Source organism: Pelophylax lessonae (assembly GCF_965119305.1).
Source record: "Pelophylax lessonae genome assembly, chromosome: 6".
Taxonomy (NCBI): domain Eukaryota; kingdom Metazoa; phylum Chordata; class Amphibia; order Anura; family Ranidae; genus Pelophylax; species Pelophylax lessonae.
In genome coordinates, this window is record NC_138773.1 from 223899243 (window position 1) to 223923976 (window position 24734).

At 40.5% G+C, this 24734-nt stretch overlaps 1 protein-coding gene across 5 annotated transcripts in view; it reads left to right on the forward strand.

Annotated features, from left to right (window-relative positions):
• The window catches only part of FN1 (fibronectin 1), a 94668-nt gene that overhangs the window by 41624 nt on the left and 28310 nt on the right, over window positions 1-24734 (forward strand). For 3 of the 5 annotated variants that reach the window (XM_082262392.1, XM_082262393.1, XM_082262394.1), the window contains exons 19-33: window positions 583-855; window positions 1825-2091; window positions 5551-5645; window positions 6395-6563; window positions 7544-7630; window positions 9889-10080; window positions 12672-12944; window positions 14219-14401; window positions 14595-14684; window positions 16061-16330; window positions 20094-20210; window positions 20306-20470; window positions 20582-20737; window positions 21934-22047; window positions 23459-23728. In XM_082262392.1, coding sequence (XP_082118518.1) covers window positions 583-855; window positions 1825-2091; window positions 5551-5645; window positions 6395-6563; window positions 7544-7630; window positions 9889-10080; window positions 12672-12944; window positions 14219-14401; window positions 14595-14684; window positions 16061-16330; window positions 20094-20210; window positions 20306-20470; window positions 20582-20737; window positions 21934-22047; window positions 23459-23728 — 2721 coding nt within the window. The remainder of the gene's footprint in view (window positions 1-582; window positions 856-1824; window positions 2092-5550; window positions 5646-6394; window positions 6564-7543; window positions 7631-9888; window positions 10081-12671; window positions 12945-14218; window positions 14402-14594; window positions 14685-16060; window positions 16331-20093; window positions 20211-20305; window positions 20471-20581; window positions 20738-21933; window positions 22048-23458; window positions 23729-24734) is intronic. The other 2 variants (XM_082262395.1, XM_082262396.1) reach the window with 2 other exon arrangements.

Consider the following 24734-nt stretch of genomic DNA (forward strand, 5'->3'; position numbering starts at 1 on the left):
TATTTTTATTTTTTTTCTTTAAGAAAAGCTCTGGATAGGTTTGCTTACGAAAAATATAAGCTTGCTTTTTTACATGCCATCGTTGGCCATCATGTGAGCATCAGTTTCCCTAAATGGTAATAAGCCCCTGTTCACACCAGTGCAGCTTTGATATCGCACTACTTCAGTCTGATTTCAACGGCGCACATCAGTGTGATTTGCCTCTGCCATTTCATACAACAGATGTCTATGCAAGTCCCAATGAAAGTGGCAAAAAGTAGTGCAGGAACCTTTTTCAAAGTCGCTGTGACATGAGTCATGGCAATTTTAATTTGAAGCTGTCAAATCGCACCAGTGTGAATGGGGTCCAATATTGCTAGAAAGAAATGAGATGCTTTTTAGTGCAATATTTTTAGCAAGGCTAAGGGATGGCCCTGGTTTAAAGACCATAAAGCTCAATTCACAAACTAAAATGCCAGGATAAGGACCAATATTTAAAACCCAAATGGTTGGGCTTTTTTTAATTGTACGTCAGATATATTTTTGCCTGCAATTTTTAGATAGCAGGTGATATAAACTGAAAATCATGTTTGTTTTGTACAGTAACTATCCCATCACCCACTGATCTGCAACTGCTTGATGCAACTGACATGAAGATAACTATTTCGTGGAACGCTCCAGCAAGTGAAGTGTCTGGATACCGTGTTGTAGTGACACCAGTTAGACCGTCGGGCCGTGACACTCAAAATCTCCCAGTGAGCCGAAGTACTTTTGCAGAGGTTGTTAACTTGCGCCCTGGTACCACCTACAGATTCCAAGTCTATGCAGTCAGCCGTGGACAAGAGAGCCAGCCTCTTGTAGGAGATTTCTCAACCAGTAAGTTCACATCTATAGCTGCTTAGGCAAAGAAGTGACTAGGGTAAACTACAGAGTAAGCCAGTGATGGAAAAATGTTGCGCTCAGGCACAGTCCATTTCCTATAGTTAAATGCACTCTTAAAGTGGTAAAGTCAGAAGGTTTTTATCTGAATGCATTAAGATGAAAAACTGTGTTGCAGGAGTGTCTCGGCTGCCCAGGACTCTCTCTCATTGACTGAGATGGCCGTGTGTCGCCATTGGCTCCCGCTGCTTTCAGTCAGTCGGTGAGCCAGTGGGGAGAAGGGGCGGTGCCGAACCATGGCTCTGTCTGAACACACACAGCTGCAGCTTGGCTCAGGTGCCCCCATAGCAAGCTGCTTGCTGTGGGGCATTTGGCAGAGGGGAGGGGCCAGAGGTGGTGGTGAAGGACCCGAGAGGAGGATCTGGGCTGCTCTGTGCAAAACCACTGCACAGAGCAGGTAAGTATGACATGTGTGTTGTTTTTAAAGTGGCTTGCTATTGGGGCACCCAAGCCGAGCTGCAGCACTGTCCATTCGGACACAGAGCTGCCTTTCGGCCACGCCCCCTCTTCTTATTGGCTCACTGACTTTTGACAGCAGCAGGAGGCAATGGCACAGCGGCTGTGTCTCAACCAACCAGGAGGGAGTCCCCGACAGCCGACTTGTGGACATCACTGGACAGAGTGGGGGCACAGGTAAGTATAAGGGGGGCCGCTGCACCCAGAAGGCTTTTTATCTTCATGCATTGAAGATAAAATCAGTCCTTTACAACTCCTTTCATTCTATGGGAATGGGGTGAACAAGCATTCTTTTTTAAGGCACTTAACCTCTGGCCAGCAAGTCTTAAATGCACATCCTGTAAAAGTGTAGGATGTGCATGTCTCTGTGCATTTGGCATGTTTGCAATTAAGCATTGCTTTAGTCCTTTATATAATTTCTAGAGAATGAATAACCTTTCTTCTATGTAGAGTTAGATTCTCCAACTGACTTGAAGTTTGAAGACTTGACTGAATCTTCAGTCCTTATTGTATGGACACCTTCACGAGCCAAGATCGATCGCTATGTTCTTTCACTGAGTCAGACCCGTGGTGGACAGCCTAACCAGTTCGATATACCCTCCACTACAACAAGCTATAAACTGAGGAGTCTGCAGCCTGGAACAGAGTATACAGTTTCTCTGGTTGCACTAAAAGGAAATCAGCAGAGTCAGCCCTCTACAGGAATCTTCTCAACATGTGAGTTTCTTATTTCTGCTATCATTCTGGAGTTCTTGCTGTATTACCACCTCACTCCATCTTTTCTTTAAAGTGTATTTCTCCTTTTTTGCCGATTTAGATTGGGGTGACACAACCCCTATTTTACATTTCTTACACTCTCCTATTCACATAGCCTAATTAAAAAAAGTGCTTAACATTTTAAACTCTTAAGAACTCCTGCCTGGAAAATCCTACCGGGGGGATGGAAAGCGGTTTTTTGCCATAATTTGGATTGTCCGTACTGTGATATGGTCTCCATATCAGTTGCAAACTAGATTTAAACACTGCACTAACGAAGGGTAAAGGTTTGGAAACGATTGGAGAAACTCAAACTGGCTATACACTACATTTTTCAAATGAAGAGATATATATATATATATATATATATATATATATATATATATATATATATATATATATATATATATATATATATATATATATATATATATATATATATATATATATATATATATATATATATATATATAATATATAATATAATTTTTTTTAATTTTTTTTTGGTACAGATGTCTGTGTGGACACTGCAATAAGTATAAAGTTCCAGCAAAATGTGCAAAGATTTTTTTTTTTTTTTTTTTTACCCTCCAAGCATCCAAATAACAATTCATAAAATAAGCCTGAATGTTAGGATCAAACAGATTCTTGCTGTGTATGCATTAATCAGATAATCCTTCTCTGGGCTGCCGCAAAACCTCTTCTGTGCCCAGGCTATAAATTGGTTACAGACTTCTCCCACTCCACTGCTATTTTAGTGTATTGTCAATGAACTGGTTAAACCATCCAGTATTCTAGGAATGTGTCACTGTCCAGCTAGAAATTCTCTAGGCCTTTCCGATGTCCTCTAACTAGGTACACACCTCGCGCTTTTCATTTTCAGTTTAATTTGTAGTTTGAAGAACATTCGAGTGGTGTTTAAATATATACACTGAAAACTTCAAATAGCAAAGTGGGTTGTCGGTTTGCAGGGTTTGTTGGACATGTAAACCGTAGTGGAAAATTTTTGTGATCTTGGCGATGGAGGCCTGACCACTTCAAGCAGTCTGCAGGATGTAGGTTTAGCCAAATGCTGTCTTGTTGAACTAACCTCATGGGAAAAGTTCTAAGCACGGACCCTGGAAAAGGGTTCTGAGAGCAGACTAGTAAACAGCCCCCAGACATCCTTTTGGTAAACACAGTGGGGTTTCACACTGTTCATCTATAGAGACAGATGTTTACTATACCCTGGAATATTAATGAGAAGCGCTTTTCATTTTTTGGTATATGCAGCTATGTATTAGGGGAGCTCAAACTGTCTTTTTTTTTTTTTGTGTGTGTATATATGTGTATATATGTATATATATATGTGTGTGTGTGTATATATATATATATATATATATATATATATATATATATATATATATATATATATATATGTGTGTGTGTATATATATGTGTATATGTATATGTATATATATATATGTATGTGTGTATGTGTGTATGTGTGTATGTGTGTGTGTGTGTGTGTGTGTGTGTGTGTGTGTGTGTGTGTGTGTGTGTGTGTGTGTGTGTGTGTGTGTGTGTGTGTGTGTGTGTATATATATATATATATATATATATATATATATATATATATATATATATATATATATATACACACACACACATAACCCTTGCATTTTTTTTTTTTTTTTTTTTTGGGTCCATATTTTATCTTTTCATGCGACAGCAATAACACTTTGCTGCAATGTAAAGTAGTGAGTGTACAGCTTGTATAACAGTGTATATTTGCTGTCCCCTCAAAATAACTTGACATACAGCAATTAATGTCTAAACTGCTGGAAACAAAAGGGAGTACACCCCTAAGTGAATGTCTAAATTGGGCCCAGTCAGCCATTTTCCTTCCCCAGTGTCATGTGACTCATTAGTGTTACAAGGTCTCAGGTGTGAATGGGGAGCAGGTGTTAAATTTGATATCGCTCTCGTCAAGATGGCCTAGGCTATAAGATTGGCAAGAAACTGAGCTGCAGCACAGTGGCCAAGACCATACAGCAGTTTAACAGGACGGGTTCCATTCAGAACAGGCCTCGCCATGGTCATCCAAAGCAGTTGAGTGGATGTGCTCAGCGTTGTATCCAGAGGTTCTTTGGGAAATAGACGTATGAGTGCTGCCAGCATTGCTGCAGACGTTGAAGGGGTGGAGGGTCAGCCTGTCAGTGCACAGACCATATACTGCATCAAATTGGTCTGCATGGCTGTTGTCCCAGAAGGAAGCCTCTTCTAAAGATGATGCACAAGAAAGGCAAGAGAAGCAGATTAAGGACATCGATTACTGGAACCATGTCCTGTGGTCTGATGAGACCAAAATAAACATATTTGATTCAGATGGTGTTAAGCATGTATGGCAGCAACCAGATGAGGAGTACAAAGACAAGTACGTCTTGCCTACAGTGGAGCATGGTGATGGGAGTGTCATCATCTGGGGCTGCATGAGTGCTGCTGGCACTGGGGAGCTACAGTTCATTGAGGGAACTATGAATGCCAACATGTACTGTGAAATACTGAAGCAGAGCCTGAGCCCCTCTCTTCAGAGACTGGGCCACAGGGCAGTATTCCACCATAACGACCCCAAACACGCCTCCAAGATGACCACTGCCTTGCTAAAGAAGCTGAGGGTAAAGGTGATGGACTGGCCAAGCATGTCTCCAGACCTAAACCCTATTGAGCATCTGTGGGGCATCCTAAAACAGAAGGTGCAGGAGCGAACATCACCAGCTCCATAATATCCTTATGAAGGAGTGGAAGAGGACTTCAGTGGCAACCTGTGATGCTCTGGTAAACTCCATTCCCAAGAAGGTTAAGGCAGTGCTGGAAAATAATGCTGGCCACACAAAATATTGACACTTTAGGCCCAATTTAGACACATGCATTTAGGGGTGTACTCACTTTTGTTCCCAGCGGTTTAGACATTAATGGCTGTGAGTTTTTTGAGGGGACAGCAAATTTACACTGTTAGACAAGCTGTACACTCACTACTTTGCTTCAGTATTGTCACATGAAAAGATATCCTAAAATATTTACAAAAATGTGAGGGGTGTACTCACTTTTGTGAAATACTGTGTGTGGATATCCATCCTTAACATTTTTTTTTTACAGTAGAGACAATTTTCATTTTTTTACAGGGTTAAATTTACCATCTCCACAGTGGCAAATTATTCCATTTTTGTTTTTAGATCTGAACAAAATAGAATTTTAAAGATCTATTCGAGCCAGTCTACTTTGGATGCTTTAAAAAGGCTGCCATTGAGGACCAAGCTTAGAAGTAGTTGCTTAGCTAGCCTCCTACTGCAAAGCAGTTTTATTGTATTATTCATTCGTTATAATGCACCCTTATAGTCTTGCTGCTGTTACATTTTTTTGTTTTCCTTTTTTTTTCAGTGGAGCCAGTTGGATCAATTCCTCCATATAATACAGAAGTTACCGAGACCACCATAATCGTTACATGGACTCCTGTGCCAAGAATTGGATTCAAGGTAAAGGCTGTACCTTGTTTATAGGAATTCTGTCATGGAGGAGATCCAAGGGCAGACATTGCTGTGTCCCTGGCTTTCATGCTTGGAACAGATATTAGTTAGGCAAGTCGGAACGCCTGACCTGCATACATGTGGCATGTTGGTGACAGTTTATTGAGTTATTGGATAACATGGCAGCCATTCAATTAGCTGTTTTTTTCATGAGATTTGAGCAGTGGAAGCCCCTGTTTTTATACTTAACTTTTTAAGATTCATTTTCCTGCTAACAATTTCTGTCTGTAGTGGCTCCCAATTATTTTCAGCATCTTAAACTGTGGGATTTTGCATGGCTACAAAATGCAGTTGTCCATTTTTAGCTAAGACACTTTGAGACCTTTACTGCTTTGGGCATACGAGGTTAATTCTAGTGCTGGCCAGGATGATCGGAAGCTCTGAGCAATAATTCTACACTACTTCCCTCTCCCCGTCTTCTCATCCAAGTTTTATCCTGTGTTCAGCCTTGATGTGGTTTATGACTTTTCACTTTTTTGTCTGTCTGGAACTACTTTATGCATTTCTACAAAGGTGGGATGTTAATACTTTTAAATGAATGATACTATTCATCTCTGTTTTTGTAACATGCTTTCTGGTTCAGGAGGGTGGTGAGTAATATATACTGCAATTTTTACTGTAAGTGTTTGGTTCTTTTGGGGGTTTTTTTGCAGGCACATAATCTAACATGCTTTCCTTTTTTGTCTTTTTTAAATCAGTTGGATGTACGTCCTAGCCAAGGTGGTGAAGCACCCAGAGAAGTTATATCGGAGTCTGGAAGTATCGTGATCTCTGGCCTTACACCAGGTGTTGAGTATACCTACAGTATCTCTGTTCTCAAGGATGGTGAAGAGAGTGAATCCCCCATCACCAAGACCGTTTTAACTCGTAAGAATAAATCCAATTAGTTTATTAATACCCTTGGTAATTTTGTATAGGGTTAAATTTTACATGCCCACTGGCATCTGATCAATTTCATAGGAACAACCAGATCCAGGAACAACTTTACATGATGCATGTCAGAGAAGCTCTGTATTAAAGTATTGGTAAAAGCAACTGCTAAAATACCATATAAGCATGTTTGTTTCATCTTTTTATAAAGGACTTTTCAATAGTTTTCAATCTGCATGTAAAGTACAAGTAAAACAATACTGTGTAGTTCTGCTGTGAAAGATATATGGCCAGGAAACTGGCCTAAAAGAATGGGCAGGAGTTTGAGGGAGTGAATGGATGCAGACTGGAATGTAGGTTGGAGGTTGGCAGCACTGGGCTGCAGAAAAGAATGCAAGGTGGGGGAAAAAAAAATGGGGACTAATGCTTTCTATATATATATATATATATATATATATATATATATATATATATATATATATATATATATATATATATATATATATATATATATATATATATCATTTTTTTTTTTTTTTGTCTGAGTGTAATTCATTCATGGTTTACACATACTGTACATTGGTTCTACAGGACTCTCGTATCAGTATCTGCTGCGATTTGCTCAGTGTGTCACTTCTACTACACCTATGTTAAATGTATAGCACAAGCACCTACTGGTCCTATTTTTGGCTTTATGATTCTAAATAAACAGTATTTGCAGATTTGGGGGCACAGCAGAAGTTTGCTGAGCTGTGGAATCTGACCCAGACTCTTCTAGAGGTATTGTTAGAGCTCTGTAGACTAAACAAACATAACATGCTATTTTAACAGCGGTTTTACAGTTTCTTTTCTGCCTGTGTTTCCTGGTTTTGTTTAAGGTCCTGTTTGTTTTTTTTGTTTTTTTTTATTTTGCATTCGAACATGTTAGACCATAACAGTGGTATTATACAAGCTAATGCTTTTAATCATCTTGACAGCAATTTCTCCACCAACCAACCTTCGCTTTCTGACAAGTCCACATTCTATCACATTGACCATCTACTGGGATAGGAGTCCCTCTCCAGGTAAGGTGTTTGTTTTGTATGAAGATTTACTTCATCTAAAATGTCAAATCCTGATTTAGTGATCACACCTTAAAGTGGTAGTTAACTCTGTTTAACCACTTGTACCTACAGGTAAGCCTATAAGGTTTACCTATAGGTACTGTGAAGATTTCCTAAACTCACACAGTTTAGGAGATATTCAGAGTGCATGCAGCCGGTGACGTCTCAAAATGTTTTGGCTTAATGTTGGCCCTTCAGAGCCTGTGCCGCAAAGGGTGGCACCCGAGTGCATGCGTGGGAGTGCTGTCATGGCCCCCCTACCCCGACCACTCATGTAGCCGGGGGAAGATGTCAGCCCTCTGTGGTGACATTGCAGTGCTTCGTTCTAAGGTAAGTTTCTCATAATGTACAAGTATGCGATCCATACTTGCACATTATGACATTACCTTGCATGGATGGATGTGTGTATGTATATATGTGTGTGTATGTGTATATATATATATATATATATATATATATATACTCTTTGTCACAAAGTACACCCCTCACATTTTTGTAAATATTTTATCATATCTTTTCATGTGACAGCACTAAAGAAATGACACATTGCTACAATGTAAAGTAGTGAGTGTACAGCTTGTATATCAGTGTAAATTTGCTGTCCCCTCCAAAATAACTCCACACACAGCCATTAATGTCTAAACCGCTGGCAACAAAAGTGAGTACACCCCTAAGTGAAAATGTCCACATTGGGCCCAATTAGCCCTTTTCCCTCCCTGGTAACATATGACTCATTAGTGTTACAAGGTCTCTGGTGTGAATGGGGAACAGGTGTGGTAAATTTGGTGTTATTGCTCTCACTCTTTTACTGGTCACTGGAAGTTCAACATGACACTTCCATGGCAAAGAGCTCTCTGAGGATCTGAAGAAAAAAATTGTTGGTCTACATAAGGATGGCCTAGCCTATAAGAAGATTGCCAAGACCCTTAAACTGAGCTGCAGCACGGTGGCCAAGACCATACAGCGATTTAACAGGCCAGGTTCCACCCAAAACAGGCCTCGCCATGGTCGACCAAAGAAATTTGAGTGCACATGCTCAGCGTGATATCCAGAGGTTATCTTTGGGAAATAGATGTATGAGTGCTGACCGCAGAGGTTGAAGGGGTGGGGGGTCAGCCTGCCAGGGCTCAGACCATACGCCGCGCACTGCATCAAATTGGTCTGCATGGCTGTCGTCCCAGAAGGAAGCCTCTTCTAAAGATGATGCACAAGAAAGCCCGCAAACAGTTTGTTAAAGACAAGCAGACTAAGGACATGGATTACTGGAACCATGTCATATGGTCTGATGAGACCAAGATAAACGTATTTGGTTCAGATGGTGTCAAGTGTGTGCAGCAGCAATCAGGTGAGGAGTACAAAGACAAGTGTGTCTTGCCTACAGTCAAGCATAGTGGTGGGAGTGTCATGGTGTGGGGCTGCATGAGTTCTGTCGGCACTGGGGAGCTACAGTTCATTGAGGGAACCATGAATGCTATCATGTACTGTGAGCATGATCTCCTCCTTTCGGGGACCGGGCTGCAGGGCAGTATTCCAACATAACGACCCCAAACACACCTCCAAGGCGACCACTGCCTTGCTAAAGAAGCTGAGGGTAAAAGTGATGGACTGGCCAAGCATGTCTCCAGACCTAAACCCTATTGAGCATCTGTGGGCATCCTCAAACAGAAGGTAGAGGAGCTCAAGGTCTCTAACATCCACCAGCTTCAAGATGTTGTCATGGAGGAGCAGAAGAGGACTCCAGTGGCAACCTGTGAAGTTCAAGTGAACTCATGCCCAAGAGGGTTAAGGCAGTGCTGGAAAATAATGGTGGCCACACCAAATATTGACACTTTGGGCCCAATTTGGACATTTGCACTCAGGGGTGTACTCACTTATAGCAGTGGTTTAGACATGAATGACTGACTGTGTGAGTTATTTTGAGGGAACAGCAAATTTACACTCTTATACAAGCTGTACACTCACTACTTTACATTGTAGCAAAGTGTCATTTCTTCAGTGTTGTCACATGAAAAGATATAATATATTTACAAAAAATGTGAGGGGTGTACTCACTTCTGTGAGATACTGTGTACATGTATATGTGTAGATGGATATATATTCCCTTGCAGGGAAATAATATATTTTATACTTGTGGTTTTTTTTTTTCCTTCTTCCTCCCGCAGTAAACAGATGCATTAGTACTGTGTGTGTTCTAACCAATGTACTTTTTTACCCTGCAGGAATTACTGGGTACAGGATAACCTCCTCTCCCACAGAAAGGCAGCTTGGGTATCCAACAGAAGAAGATGTTGATGCAAGCCAGTCCTCCTTTACTTTTGAAGGCCTTAGCCCTGGTGTGGAATATAATATCAGTGTTTATGCAGTTAAAGGAGATGAGGAAAGTGTCCCCCTCTCCAAAATAATCACTCCAGGTAAGGGCAGACTATCCTGTCTATTTTAATGAAAAAACAGAAATATCGGTGCAAGCATGAATAAATAAATGGATGGAAATAGATAAAAGCAGCTGACACCAAGGTAAAAAATATGTAAAACCCAATGTAAAACTGATAATGAAAAGTGCAGCGCTAAAACAATAAGACAATAAAAACATCAATGGATAAATGAAGAGTCTATGAATGGCACACAGTAGTCTTGTAAAAAAGAGGAGAAAACAGTCTTGCGCAAGGGGGAGGAGATCGTGACGTCACTTGTAGCCCCTGTTAGCAGAGCGTTCCGCTCTGTCTGGAGACCAGCTGGATTGCTGTACTGCTCGTTTTTGCATTACCTTGAAGTAAGAGGCTGTCCATTTGTTTTATCAATAAATTGTGGTGTTTGAAACATATTGCACTATGGTCTGCCCCCTTTCTATTACATGGGGATCGTTGTGAACACCTTAACAAAAAGGAGAGATGCCCTCTGTGATTGCTGTCCTGGTCAGGATTTTCACATTGCTGGGAGTGTACTTTTAAGGCTGTCTTTTCACAGCCTACAGGTGAGAGGCTAGCACCTCTGGTGAAGGATTGCACTGAACAAGCACTTGTGTCCTGTTTACTGATCAGCACTGAGCACTTTCATTGGGATTTCTTATTGGACTGTTTTCTCCTCTTTTTTACAAGACTACTGTGTGCCATTCATAGATTCTTCATTTATCCATTGATGTTTTTATTGTCTTATTGTTTTAGCGCTGCACTTTTCATTATCAGCTATCCTGTCTATTTTACCTCCTTGGCAAACAACCCTGGTATTGATGGGTCTATTACTGCAGCTTTTTACTAGACTTTCTGGTTGTGATAAATCTATTACCATAACCCTATCTACATATGTATTTTTGCTTCCATTGCTTTTGGCTCATTGCTTTGCTTCAATATTCTGACCTCCATGTAGCTCAATATATTGACCTAGGAGCTTTAAAGAGCACACAACATAATGCAATATTTGAGTGAACATCATTTTATGAATCTCTTGCCTAGTAGGCAGCAGTGGTTTTAAGGCCAAACCTGCCCTTGTAAATGGGGCTGTTGGCGATTTAGATGCAGGCGTTATCAGTATTCGCTGTGAGTGGCGGCTCCCACAGCTAATCATGGCCTACGGATGGCAAGTGGCCACCATTTAGCTGTTGGAACTGTGAAAATCCATAACGGGCCTGGCCATAAAATGTGATATTTTACAAGTCCTGTGACCTATTAAAACACAGCAAAACAATTTTAAAGATCAAAGGTTTTTGTTTTCTATTGAAAAAGAATGAGAATTAACACTGAATACACATGTTGTTTGCTACAGGTTACGACTGACAGTAGAACTACTGAACAGTTGCTTTTGGGGATAGGTAGATCTTGCTTACCAGGTCTACCTATTATTGGGCTTAATTTTACTCAGCACAATATCACTATGTACAGAATAAGGTCATAATCCCTACATGTATTATGTCTCCAATATGGTAGACCTTGTGTGTTCATAACTGGTTTGCATTCCCACGGTGTCTGGGAAATATCTTATTGTAACAGTAAAACAATATAGTGCACTAATCTCTGCTTGATGTAATGCTTGCCTTTTAAATGAAAATGTGCCAATGTGTGTCTGGAGATTCTTTTTACACTCTACATTTCAGACAAATCATCCAATTGACTTCATAACTAGCCTAACTGATACTGAGCAACATTTAGGCAGCTAGAATGGGTTTAAGTGGAGAGATTTCTGGTGGGGATTTTCCTCGCTTGCTCTTACATCAATGGTTGTCACTGGGATGTAAAATCTCAGTGGTTAAGGAAATAGAATCCGACCTCTGTCAGCTTGTTATTCCAGTCTCTGTTCACAAAATTAGTACAAATTGGATGAGTTATCTAATGGCCTAACTATTTCACCTTTCATTTTATGAACAAATAGAAGCCTGCAATCCTAAAACAGTATTAAAGGCTTATAGTTAATCCAAGTCAGCTTGGTGCATGACTCTTCTAAATGCCCATTCCAACACAATAAAAACCCAAAATGTTACTGGTTTATAACATTTAAGCTGACCAACCTATCACTAGATGATGAAAACCAAGAACACCTAAGAACTACCATGATATACTTTCTGGGACTTCTTGTTTGTGCTATACCAGTGCTGATACCAATTTTTTAGACACATTTTGATAGATCAAGGCTACCTACAGTGTAGGAAGGGGACAGGCACTTTTAAAAACCATACGTCTGTCTTGCCAGTTTGAGTCTTTTGTGCATTAAACTCCAAGCTAAAACTGCTATACGCTAACCTCCTAAAAGTATCTATGCACATGTATTTACATGTACAATCTGATCTCTCTAAAGTATTACCTGCACAAGCTTTGTAAAATTCAATGCAGTAAAGTATCAATTCCACACTTGTTTATTAAATCAGACACACTTTGCGTATCCGTTGCTTTTTCTAATTTTTATTTTGCTTTTAATAATTACATGTAATTTTATGCAATTCTTGATTGACATGCTTTGCTTCCTCCCCCCCCGCCTCCATTCCCTCTGCTTCTTTCCTGCGTCACCCTGCCAGAGATCCCCCAGCTCACTGACCTAAAGTTTGTCGATGTAACCGATACAAGTATTGACCTGAGATGGACACCCCTTAACTCCTCCACCATTATCGGCTACCGAATCACGGTTGTTGCCGCAGGAGAGTCTGTCCCCGTCTACGAGGAGTTTGTGCACCCTTCACAGGGGTATTACAAGGTCTCAGGATTGGAGCCCGGAATTGATTATGAGATCAGCGTGATAACACTCATTAACGGTGGAGAGAGCGCCCCGACCACAATCGTACAACAAACGGGTGATTGTACAATCCTAGCCACTTTGCAGAGGAGGGTTCCGTTGTTGGATTCACCTGCATAATAAAAATTATTTGCTTGGCCTCTGTTATATCTTTGGGGGGGAAATTTGAAATTCTCGAGACCTTGCTAGCTAGTAATTAAATGGGTATGGCAGGCACTGTTTCTGCTGTGGTGTTTGAGCTGGTAGCTTGACACAATCCATTCATTATAGAGACCCTTCATTTAATAGAAAAGGATGTGATCTGTATCACAGGTCCGAAAATGAGGGAGAGGTCCTTTTCGGTCTTTAAAAAATAAAAAAAATGGCAATTTTGAGCAGTAGTGTTGCACATCATTTATGTACTTCAGATGTGCTGACCTGCATAAACATATTTTGCCTGTAGAAAGTGCTTCCAAGTTAAAAAAAAATTCAGCAAGCAAAACCTGGCCTTTTTTGAAGTGTAGGTGAATCACATACAACAGTGTCTTCCTTCTGCACTGCATGCAACTGTTGAAATTTAGGTGTTGCTGCATGCATGTTGAATGTCATTCAAAAAGCATTTTAAATGAGTCTTTCATTTTAAGTTCCAGTATTGAAAAGCTTATCTTTTTAAAAACCTTTAGAATTTTGTGTTTGGACAGTTTCTTTATGCAACTACATGTAGTACTGTAGTAAATTTTATATTGTATATTGTACGTTTTTACTGTAATATTTTGTTATGATAAAGTAAGGTGTTGGATGCAGGACTAGTACCACTGTCACTTTTTTAAAAGCAAGGTAACTGCTGTAAGGTCAAGATAAAAAAAATGTAATATAGAATGAGAAACACACCTGTGAAGATAAAAAAAATGTAATATAGAATGAGAAACACACCTGTGAAGAGTATCTTGAATCAATGTGCAAAATACAGTTACCTATGTCAATTTGGATTAGTTTTTGCTGTAATCATGCTGGATACATTTTATCTTCACCTCCAAGGTGGCACCAGTCAACCCAGAACAGGGTAAATTTCCAGATGGAGATCTGTAGAGCATTAAAAAAATGTAACTGATGTACTAAGCCTTCCTCACTCTATATGAAAAAGTTTTTTAAATAAAGGCGTTGGCTGTTTGAGTGCCTCTTAATCCTAACACCATAAATACCAACACTCAAAAGAATCGGGGATATAGCTTAGAATTTTTTTTTACCAGTTTAATGTAGTTTTTGCATGTTCTGTGCATGAATGTTTGTTTAAAAATGTGCATACTTCATGTATTGCCTAACTTTTTTTTTTTTTTTTTTCTCATGATTTAGCTGTTCCACCCCCAACAAACTTGCGGTTCACCAATACTGGTCCTGACACAATGCGTGTCACTTGGTCTTCCCCAACTTCCATTGAGCTGTCCAACTTCCTTGTACGCTATTTCCCTGTCAAGAGACCTGAGGATGTTACTGAATTATCCATCTCTCGAACTGATAACATGGTTGTGCTAACAAGTAAGATTCCAACTGTAAATGGAAAATTAAAATTAGTGTAACAGAATTTCAGTCTTCACCCACTTACCCCCCCCCCCCCCCCCCCCGTAAGGTTTCTAATTTGTCATCTCCTTTCAGCTTGCTCAGGATAGCACAAAGTGTTTTTTTTTTTTTTTTTTTTTTTTTTTTAATTGCATATTTATTTTTTTTGTAGATCTTCTTCCATTTACTGAATATCGGGTCAATGTCCATTCAGTGTATGAAGAAAGGGAAAGTGTTGAACTTGGTGGAGTACATAGAACAAGTGAGTATTTGTTATGCTTTAGTTGACATGACCCAAGTACTAAACTCATTTTGATCAAAGAGATATATAGGTTTTTTTTTTTTTTTTTGTGCGATTTTCATGGTGACCTGGAGTGGAGTTTGTTCCCCACTAGAGATTTTTACAAATTTATCCCCCCCCCCCCCCCCCAAAAAAAGTGTTCTCTTCAAGAGTAAAGCCTTGTACACACGGTACGAATTTCCGCCGACCGGTCGTCCGTCTTTTGTCCAGAGTGCGTGTCCGTTGGTTGGAATCTGCTCTAGACTGCACACGAGTTTTCCCGTACGACCGAATTCTACTTCAGAAGTGATGTCATGTGTTGGATTGCTTTGTATGTGTTTCTCTCTGAGCATGCCTAGCCTTGCTCATAAAATTTTTTTCCCCGTCGAAATCTGTACTAATTAAACGAAAATCGGACATGTTGACGGAGGAGAAGAATTTTATAGCCTGCACATCAGGATTTTGTCAGCCGAAAAGTCGGAGTCCGCTGTCGAAAGCACCATACTAATAATCCGAAAATCGGCAGATCGGTCATCGGACGAATTTTCCCTTCCGAATTTCTTATCGTGTGTACGGGCTTGAAGTGGTGGTGTTTTTTTTTTTTTTTTTTTTTTTTTTTTTTTGCTTTGGTCACCACTGATGTAAAAGTATTACAGTGGCTTTTCTAGGAGACCTGCTTTTTTATGTGTGGAACTTAAATACTGTACAAGTGTGTCTCTGCCCAACACACAATTTTTGAACCTTATTCACAAGTTGCAGTCAAACGATAAATGCAGATAACTGGTGTATGTGTATCTAAATTATATATTTGCTTTTGCTGTAACATGGATCAAAAATGGCAAAATAACCAATGATGATAAAATGCATTTGTTGGAAATATGAACTTTGAATTTGTACCCAGATCTGTGCCCAAGAATGCAATATTTTTTTTTTTTTTGTGGCAACAGCTGTCTGTCTTTGAAACCTGTTTTGAAGCTCTCTGCTTGGCTAGTGAGTGCCATGCCAGCAGGTTCATTCGGAGGCATTTTATAGTAAAGAACAGATGTTGGCTCATTGCTGCATGTTTTATTCCCGCAAGCTGTGGATTCCTGCATTTCAACCAGCAGACATGTGAGATAAAGAGGCCAGGTTACACAAAGATTTAACTTTGTATATGAAGTAAATTCCTGCATATTATGTAACAGTCATAATGCACAGAAATGCCTGTGCATGAGTTATGGTCTGAATTTTCTTTGTGACAATCACTTGTATACACCTTTTTTTGGATATAGATCGTGGATAATGAGCTGTGTGTGTTTATTATTTTAATGATTTCCACCCCTTTTTTTTTTTTTTTGTTTTTCTCTCCTTTACGATAGACATTGATTCACCAACTGGTATTGACTTTTCTGAAATCACCACAAACTCCTTTACTGTACACTGGAATCCCCCCCGTGCTACGGTTACTGGGTATAAAGTTCGATACCATCTGGAAAGTGTTAATATGCGTCCCAAGGAAGAGAGAATTCCTCCATCCCGAAACTCCATCACTCTTACCAACCTTATTCCAGGCTCTGAGTATGTTGTCAGTATTATTGCTGTCAACGGTGTCCAGGAAAGCTTGCCACTTGTAGGCCAACAACCTACAGGTACGTAGAGTGCCTAAATTATTTTCTCCAAAGTCTTTGTTAAATGGTACCTTTTTTGTACTTTTTGTTTAGGCATGGGGCATTTTGGGGATGAAGACTTGTAAAAACCAATAAACCTAATCTCTGAACCAGGGATCTCAAACTGGTGGCCCTCCAGCTGTTGCAGAACTACAATTAACGTGAGGCATTGCAAGGCTGACCGTTACAAGCATGACTCCCATAGGTAGAGGCATGATGGGACTTGTAGTTCTGCAACAGTTGCAGGGCTGCCAGTTTGAGTCCCCTGCTCTAAATTGTTAAAGCATTTTGTAAACATCAGACATGAACAATGAGCAAAGCATATCCCTCATTTCTGTCTGATGCTTCGTTCCTCCATCGGCATTTATCACTTCTGACGCGTTTTCCTGACGCCAAGAGAAAAATGGTGACAGGAGGGACCTTCAGCAGGTTGACAATCTCTGCTCTGTTCCTGTGAGCTGTATGAAAGATGTGTCTCTTCCCTCAATCAGCTTTCAGAGCTCTCTTTGCTGAGCACTGCAGAGTAACTTCTGCCCCTTTTTTCTGAACTCAGACAAGCATATAAATTCAGCACTTTAGATGGATGTGGAGAAGAAGACTGCAGAGACAGGTACAACTTGCGTAGGAAGATTTGTTTCATCTGTGTATCACCTGGATAGTCTCTTTACTGGGTATATGTAAGGGTTTACAACCACTTGAACCATCCCCTCCCCTCCCTTTCCAAAAACTAAATTCCTGTCTTAATTATCCCTAATTATATGCTTGCCTATTAAGTGTCCCATGCTGAGCGCCAAATCCTTACTGGTGATAAAAAGTAGGTAGCTGACTTCATTTCTTTCTCAGCTAGACAAGCTGCACCTTTTTCCTGCTGTAGCAATTAGGAAATGGCTTTTTTTTTTTTTTTTTTTTTTTTTTTTTTTTATTCTAGAAAACCTAGAAGAATTGGGCACCACAATGTAATTGAGCAGAAATTCCTACAGATTTAAAACTGCTGGATTTATAAACGAAACTTCTTCCTTCCAAGACAGAAGTGTATGTGTAGCGCTCAGCCCCAAACAAGCCAGTGAATTGTTTTGCTTGCCTTCTGCCCTGCATCGCATACTAGCACATTATGTGACACTTACCTGCAACGAAGCCCGCGTTGTCCCTGCTGCCAGGCGCATCCATCTTCACCCATCTTCTGTATTACTGGCCGGAGCCGCGTGACGTCACTCCCACGCATGCCACCAGTCACGGCACAGGGCTCTGAAGAAACGGCACGGGCGGCCGTTTCTTCAGAGCGCATGCGCCGATGACGTCATCGGCTGCATGCATTTTAAATATCTCCTAAACGGTGCAAGTTTAGGAGATATTTACAGCACCTAATAGGCAAGCCTTAATATAGGCTTACCTATAGGTAAAAGTCATTAAAGTAGGTTTACAACCACTTTAAATGGGCTTTATGTAAATGCAAAGATCTATTTATTTATTTTTTTGTTTTGTTAGACCTCGGTTTCCAATATCACAGCAATACAGGTACCTTGTTCAACACAATTTTAATCCCTTCCCCACTTTCATCTGCGAAGCAACCAGTGCAAAGACATGCACTAGGAAGGCATAATAGTGAAACTGGCTCATAATGTTAAATAATAAATAAAAAACACAATTGCAGCACAGTACAGCAGTAAAAATTACTCTTGTATTACGAATACAGCCTACCTACTGTAAAGAGGCCCTACAACTTGCACGGGGGACAGTGTAAAGAGTCTGCCACAGGGAGGTGCTTGAGTGTGCTTTATAACCCTCAAATTCTCAAAGCATCCCTGTCAGCAGCTGCCCTGGGTTCAGTGTCCAGAAAAGCATGTATGATAAATGATCATTTGTGTCTTTAGATTAGTACAGTAATTAATGCATATTTGTAGGTACAAGATCTGCATCATATGCGCAGTGTATATAGCTAATAGCCTCAGACTCCTTTTCCTCTTAAGCCACCCCCATGGCTATGTATGTACAATCTCCACAAGCCCACCTCTAGCCATGGCATGCTAAGTGCTTTTTCTAACTGTACCACTGGGAGCCCTTGGTCTTTCAGTCTTAAACACCAATGCACCATAGTCGGTCTTTTTAAAGTGAAGCTACACTCTGATTTATGTATACATAACTGAAGAATAGAATACATATTTTAAACCAAAGATTATTATTTTTTTTTTTTTTTAAAAAGGGTCACTGTTAAACTTTTCCTAGCTATCGAGCAATGGCAGAGTGGGAGTCAGGGAATTTTATTTGTGGTCTGCAGAGTAGTCCAGCGGCTTCTGACATCTAGTCTAAAGTGCCAATAGGCTGTCCACCATGAGGGCAGATGCTTGTGACATGAAGGTGGAAATGGTCTGTAAGATCATGTGGTGTCAGCATGGGACTTAATTGCTTGACTGTATAGCCTGTGTACTGTCTAGCGTGTTTTAGATGGTCTGCCGCCATTGATTTACTATACTTAAATACCCCACTCACGCCTGAGGTTATTGCTTTCACTGACTCCTTGCTGGCAGTTATCATTACTGACCCTGACACTCGCTGGAGGTTTTTGTTGCTGGCCACACTGAGGCTTATCTTCCACAATCTCTTCAGTATACCTTTTAGGCCTTAGTCTAAACAAAGAAGTAAACCGAACACACTACAAGCCTTCAACTGAAGAAATGCTCAATGTAAGAACAACCCCCCCTCCATATGCAGGCTGCACATGCCGAATTCAGTTGTCTAAAATTGTCTATTGCTAGTGCAGCCCCTAGTCTGCCAGCGATGGTGATCTTGCATTGGAGCACTCATTTGGCTCTCAATTCGATAAACCAAATGGTGGCCATAGGCCTGCTGCTACTGATTCCGATTCTGGTCATAAGTGGTCCCTCAGTGGCTGGCAAAAGGTTCCTTCCTCTCATGCCAGCTCTCTGAAGTTGTAGTAGGCTGTGGTAGCTGGAACACTGAAATGCTGGATGCAACTTGAACACTCTGGAATAACCGTGTACCATATGATGCGGTCTTGGCAGACAGTCTTCCCTGCAGCACACACTACTCCGGTTTACTACTTGAACAGTGGAAACAGCACCAGCCTTTGTACACAACACAGTACTTGCAGCTCTGCTTGGGCTCTAGGTAGCAAAGTTCTCTTGCAGCTTCCTTCCTACAGTACAGATAGTCTTTCAGCCCCAGAGCCCTATACATAGGCTCGCAGGCGCACAGCAGCTGGTACTTGCTCCGGAGCTCACTTGCATGTGCGTGCACACACAGCCCAGGCAAAAGTTTAGTCCAGCAGCAGCAATTCCTCCCCTCAGCTCTTTGCTCTCCCAAGAACTCAGGGAGACTCTCACCGGGGTCTGTGTAACTGCGATCTCTGAGCCCTTTACACTGACTCCTCATGCTCTTTCCCTGGGTCCCAGTGCTCTTTTCGCACCCAACGTAGACCCCGTCCCTTCCTTCCTTCCTGCAGCTAATCCAAATCCTCCTGGCTGGTTGCTAGGGGCAGGTCCTACCCCTTGCCTTTACTGAGGGCCAATCAGTGCTCATTCCTTTCTCTTCCTCCATGCAGCTGCCATTCAAGCAGGGCTAAAATAAAAACCTGCAGCATTTATTCTGTCAGCATTGCTTGGCTATATTAAAGAGCCCAAGCAGGTGCTACATATGATCTAAGTCAACACAACCAAGAATTTGGTTTATTTTTTTTTATTTTATTTTTTTTTTTCCCCCGTCAAACTTTTTTTTTGGTCTATTTTAGTGTCTGATGTACCAACTGATCTAGAAGCAACGTCTACTTCTCCCAATACAATTACAGTTACTTGGGACGCACCTGCAGTCAATGTGCGATACTACAGGATTACTTCATCGGAGACCGGTATGTTTCATAAATATTTGAAATTAAGTAATTTTATGGTTCCCATTTTAAGTGAGTTAAAAATGAGCATTTCCTGATTCATTTTATCCACATAGAAGGTGAAAATCCAGCTCAGGAATTCACAGTGCCTGGCACTTCCAACACTGCAACAATCAGAGACCTAAAACCAGGCGTAAGCTACACTATTACTGTGTATGCTGTCACTGGCCGAGGGGACAGTCCTGCCACAAGCAAGCCAATCACCATTGTTCATTCAACAGGTATACCAAGTGGACTTCATTCTGTCTTATAAAGATGCAACATATTGAAATACTTTCTAAACATAAGTGCTATTATAAATGTATGGTATTTATATATTTTTTTTTTTTCAGCTGTTGAGCAACCAACAGAGATGCAAGTGATGGATGTCCAAGACCAAAGCATCCATGTTAGATGGACACCATCTGCTGGCCCAGTTACTGGTTATAGGGTTACAAGTGTACCTAAAGGTGGTCATGGAGAGACCATTTCCCAAGTTTTACCATCAGGTAACTATATTGTTTGTTTTTTGGATGCACAAGGAATACACAACCAGATCCTCCAGAACTTGTTCTAAAACCTTTTTTACAGGTATAACTGTAAACCCCACCCCCCTCCAAAAAAGGGGGGGGGGGGGAAAGTGCAAACTATTTATATTAAGAGGAAAGTACTGGGGGGGGGGGGGGGGGGGGCTATACTGTTCGGTCTCCAGTTCTTCTTATACGCTACCTGACCTGATGAGTGACTGTGTACTATGTGATCGTTATGACCAGTCACAGCATTACAGAATGTAAACACTGGCTGCAGTTAGCAACTGTCTAACTTATTGACCTTTTAATCAGGAAGCACTGTTTTTTTTTTTTAGTTTTTTTTTTCTTCTCACTGATCAGTGTGTGAGTGAAAACGGCACCGGTTCAATCCAGTATGGTGCTAACAATATATGCAAACTCTTCCCTTACTGTCATGCACCCTCTCCTATATGTCAACCCTATCCTGTCTTGTCTGACTGATGTGTATATTAACCCCTCCTCCACCATATCCTGCACCCTTGACCCTATGACCTTTTTTATATTAACCCCCACCACCGCCTAAGCCCTGAGTGTGACTTCTGCATTTAATGTACCTGGTGCACCATTGCTAAGCTCTGTTTTTACCCCCTCAATGCTGGCCTGGTCCCCCCCCCCCCCCCCAATTTCCAAAAAAGGGGCCAAAAAAAAAAAATTGTGTGTATATGTATATATGTGTGTGTGTATATATATTATATAGTGTGTCTCTATCAATCAACAAATGGGACAATACCAACAAATGAAAGCCCTATCTGGCTGAGAGAAATGATATATAAAGAAATTTTGGTTAGTGTTGTGTGGCTGAGTAATTGTCAGTATCGGCACAAAAAGCTGCAATAGCCTGGTACGGAAAAACACTGCTGCTAAAGGGGCTAATACATTCACATCCCTGACATCCCTGAGTGTCATTTAGGAGGGATGTTCTTGATAAAAGTAAATACTCCTAGACTTGCAATCTAGAATAAGGCCAACAGTTGTGTTTTTTTTTCCTAAAATGGTAATAGGCACCACTTCCTACAGAAGAAAAAAAAAAATTAATTTTTTTTTTTTTTTTTTCAACTTTCATATCTTGTTGCCATATTATATTTCAAAATTGTGCCTTTTTTACATTTGAGTAACTACTTTTTTTTTTATTTTAGATCAAACTGAAATGACAATTGTGGGGCTTCAACCAACTGTGGAGTATGTGGTGAGCGTGTATGCACTGGGTGTTGGCGGAGAGAGTGAGCCCCTAGTTGAAACGGCTGTCACAAGTACGTATTATTTGGGTTTGTTTTGTCCAAAATCTTTATCTATAATTTTTTTTCCTGAACAGGGTAAACAAGAATGTGGGAGGTTTGGTAGACAACCCACCTAACTGACTTTTGTCCTCCAAAGAAAACTGACTGCAGACAGTTTTGAAATCTTTCTTTTGTAGAGACTGTCAGAGTCTGTGTGTGGGGGGAGGGGGGCGGCTGTGGTACAAACTCTTGCAGGCATGAGGAGGCACCCTCACAATCTGTTCTCAAAACATGGCTCCAGTGTATCCCAACTGGTATTAGAAACTAATGGTGCATTTTTCTAGTTCTCCTAAAGCATGTAGGGATGAAATAATTGCTCTGCTTATCCTAATCAATACACTACTTAACTGAAGTGTGTAAAATATGCATTGTTAGTACCTTTTTAGTGGGGAGGAGTGGAAGAAAGTGCTGTCATCCTAATTCTGTATATTGCTATCTACTGCGGTTTAGAAACTAATTGCTAGTGTGCTTGTGAACATGGCAGTTAATTGCATTTAGTATCCCTGCAGCATCAAAATGACTCCTGCATATTAAGCTTTTGCATTGGGTGTTAAGGATGTATCGCTGAAACAGCTTCATGATTTTGTGCAAAGTTTAGCATATCTGCTTTTGTTGACCTATAACTTTAAGGTTTGTGGTTCATCAATGGTTGGCATATGCAAACATGCTCGGTCTTCCTGAGCGCTTGCACAAATCTTTTTCCAACATTTCCTGATCTATAATCTTCAATCTTTACTATACTTGGCAAATTTACATTGCGTTGATTCAAACCTGATTGAATCATAAAGCTGTGTGCTCCTAGCAATGTAGAAATGTTGCCTGTTAATTTCTCAATGATTTGAGAATAGTTCTGATTTAAAGAAATCCCCAATAATTTAGCATGGTCTTTTTTGGGTTAAGGTGGCTACGTATTGTATTTGCTGAAATGGTCAGTCCACTCAAAACTATAATTTTCCGTTTCATTATAGTATAGTATTGGCTTAAATTGCCTATTGGCCTTTTTCGATATCCAGATACTGGATCCCACCACCTCTGCTGTACCGCCTGCTGCAGCTATTAAGACAGCATAATGGGATGTGGGATCTAGAGCTGGACACAACAAACCACAGATTGGACTACTTCGAGTCCATGAGAAGTTTAAGAAGCCATTCGGTGATTCAGCTCACCAGCTTCTACACCAAAACAAAGATTTTTTTTTTGAATGGACAGACTTTCAAATGCTGCTTTATTTTTATTTATTTTTTTTTTTATCTAATGAGCTGTAACACATGATATAATTTTCCACTGCTGGGATAGTAATACTCCAGCAGCTTTTTCTTTCCTGTTGCTGCTTCTGCTGCTTGTCTTTGCTCTTAATTGCTTTCATGGTTAATTTGCCTGACAGACATTGATCAACCCAAAGGACTGGCATTTCCAGAAGTGAATATTGATTCAATTAGACTATCCTGGGAAATCCCAGAAGGGCAGGTTACTGGTTATCGAGTGACCTACTCAAGTCCTGAGGATGGAGTCAGAGAGTTGTTTCCAGCTCCGGAAGGAGACGACGACACTGCTGAATTGCACGGTCTCAGGCCGGGCACAGAGTACACTGTAAGCATCGTGGCATTGCACGATGACATGGAAAGCAAACCTGTGATTGGAATCCAGAGTACAGGTATATGGAGCACTTGGCCCGTTCTGTGTGTCTGTTAATCTTTTTGTTGCCCTGCAGATGCAATCTACCCCCATGTATCCACTTAATTCCAATTATTTTAACTTTGTCTCGTGGTCTTTCTCCTTTCCGTTTGTCCTCTTTTTTGTTCACGTACTGTATATCCTGATACCTTATCAATTACATTAATAGCTGTTAGTACCTACAACCGTGCATGTACTATACCTCTACCTTTCAGCTGGCAAAAGGGCTCCCCAAACTGACAATTGTTTAGTAATATCACTGAGCCTGAGCAAGAAGTCAACACACTTTCCAGCATTCACATCTTGTTTCACAGTCCTGCTGTTGTGAAAACATTTTGAAATAGTTTTTTTATATAGTTAAAATTTCTTGCATCTAAACTGGTTTATAAAATGGATGCAACTTGCCAGCCTTTAAAAATGCCTCATTTTAAATAACTAATTGACTGCCAGTTGACTGGGAGTACCAGAATTACTAAAATATTCAACAAGGTAGAGTGTTAACACTTTTTACTACTGGAATTCATTGTGACCATTGTGTTGACTAGGAATTCCTGCATATTAAAAATCTATTCCTAAAGTGTCTTGTAGAAGACTATTCACCAGATATGTAGAAAATTACCTAAGGGGCCACATTGCCCTTGGTACTTGGTGTCCTTTACTAGTCATGAGATTTCATAAAATGTATATTTCTCTTGTTCATTGACACAGCTCCTGATCTTTGTAACCAATGGGTTATACTGCCCCCTACAAGAGTAGGACACTAGGCAGAAAAATAATCTGGCTACGCCTATGGTCAGTCCCAGGGGGTATACTCCCTCTCCCTGCTATAGGTACTCTGATTTATTTATTTTCTGCCTAGTCAGAAGTAAGGACCTAGTTCCTTGCTGGGATCTCTGGTCCTGGCAATTTTTTCTTTTTAGATGGAAATTTTTTTTTTCTCCTGGTTTTTTCCTGAGTGAGCGCTTGCTGAGTCGGCCGCGACATAG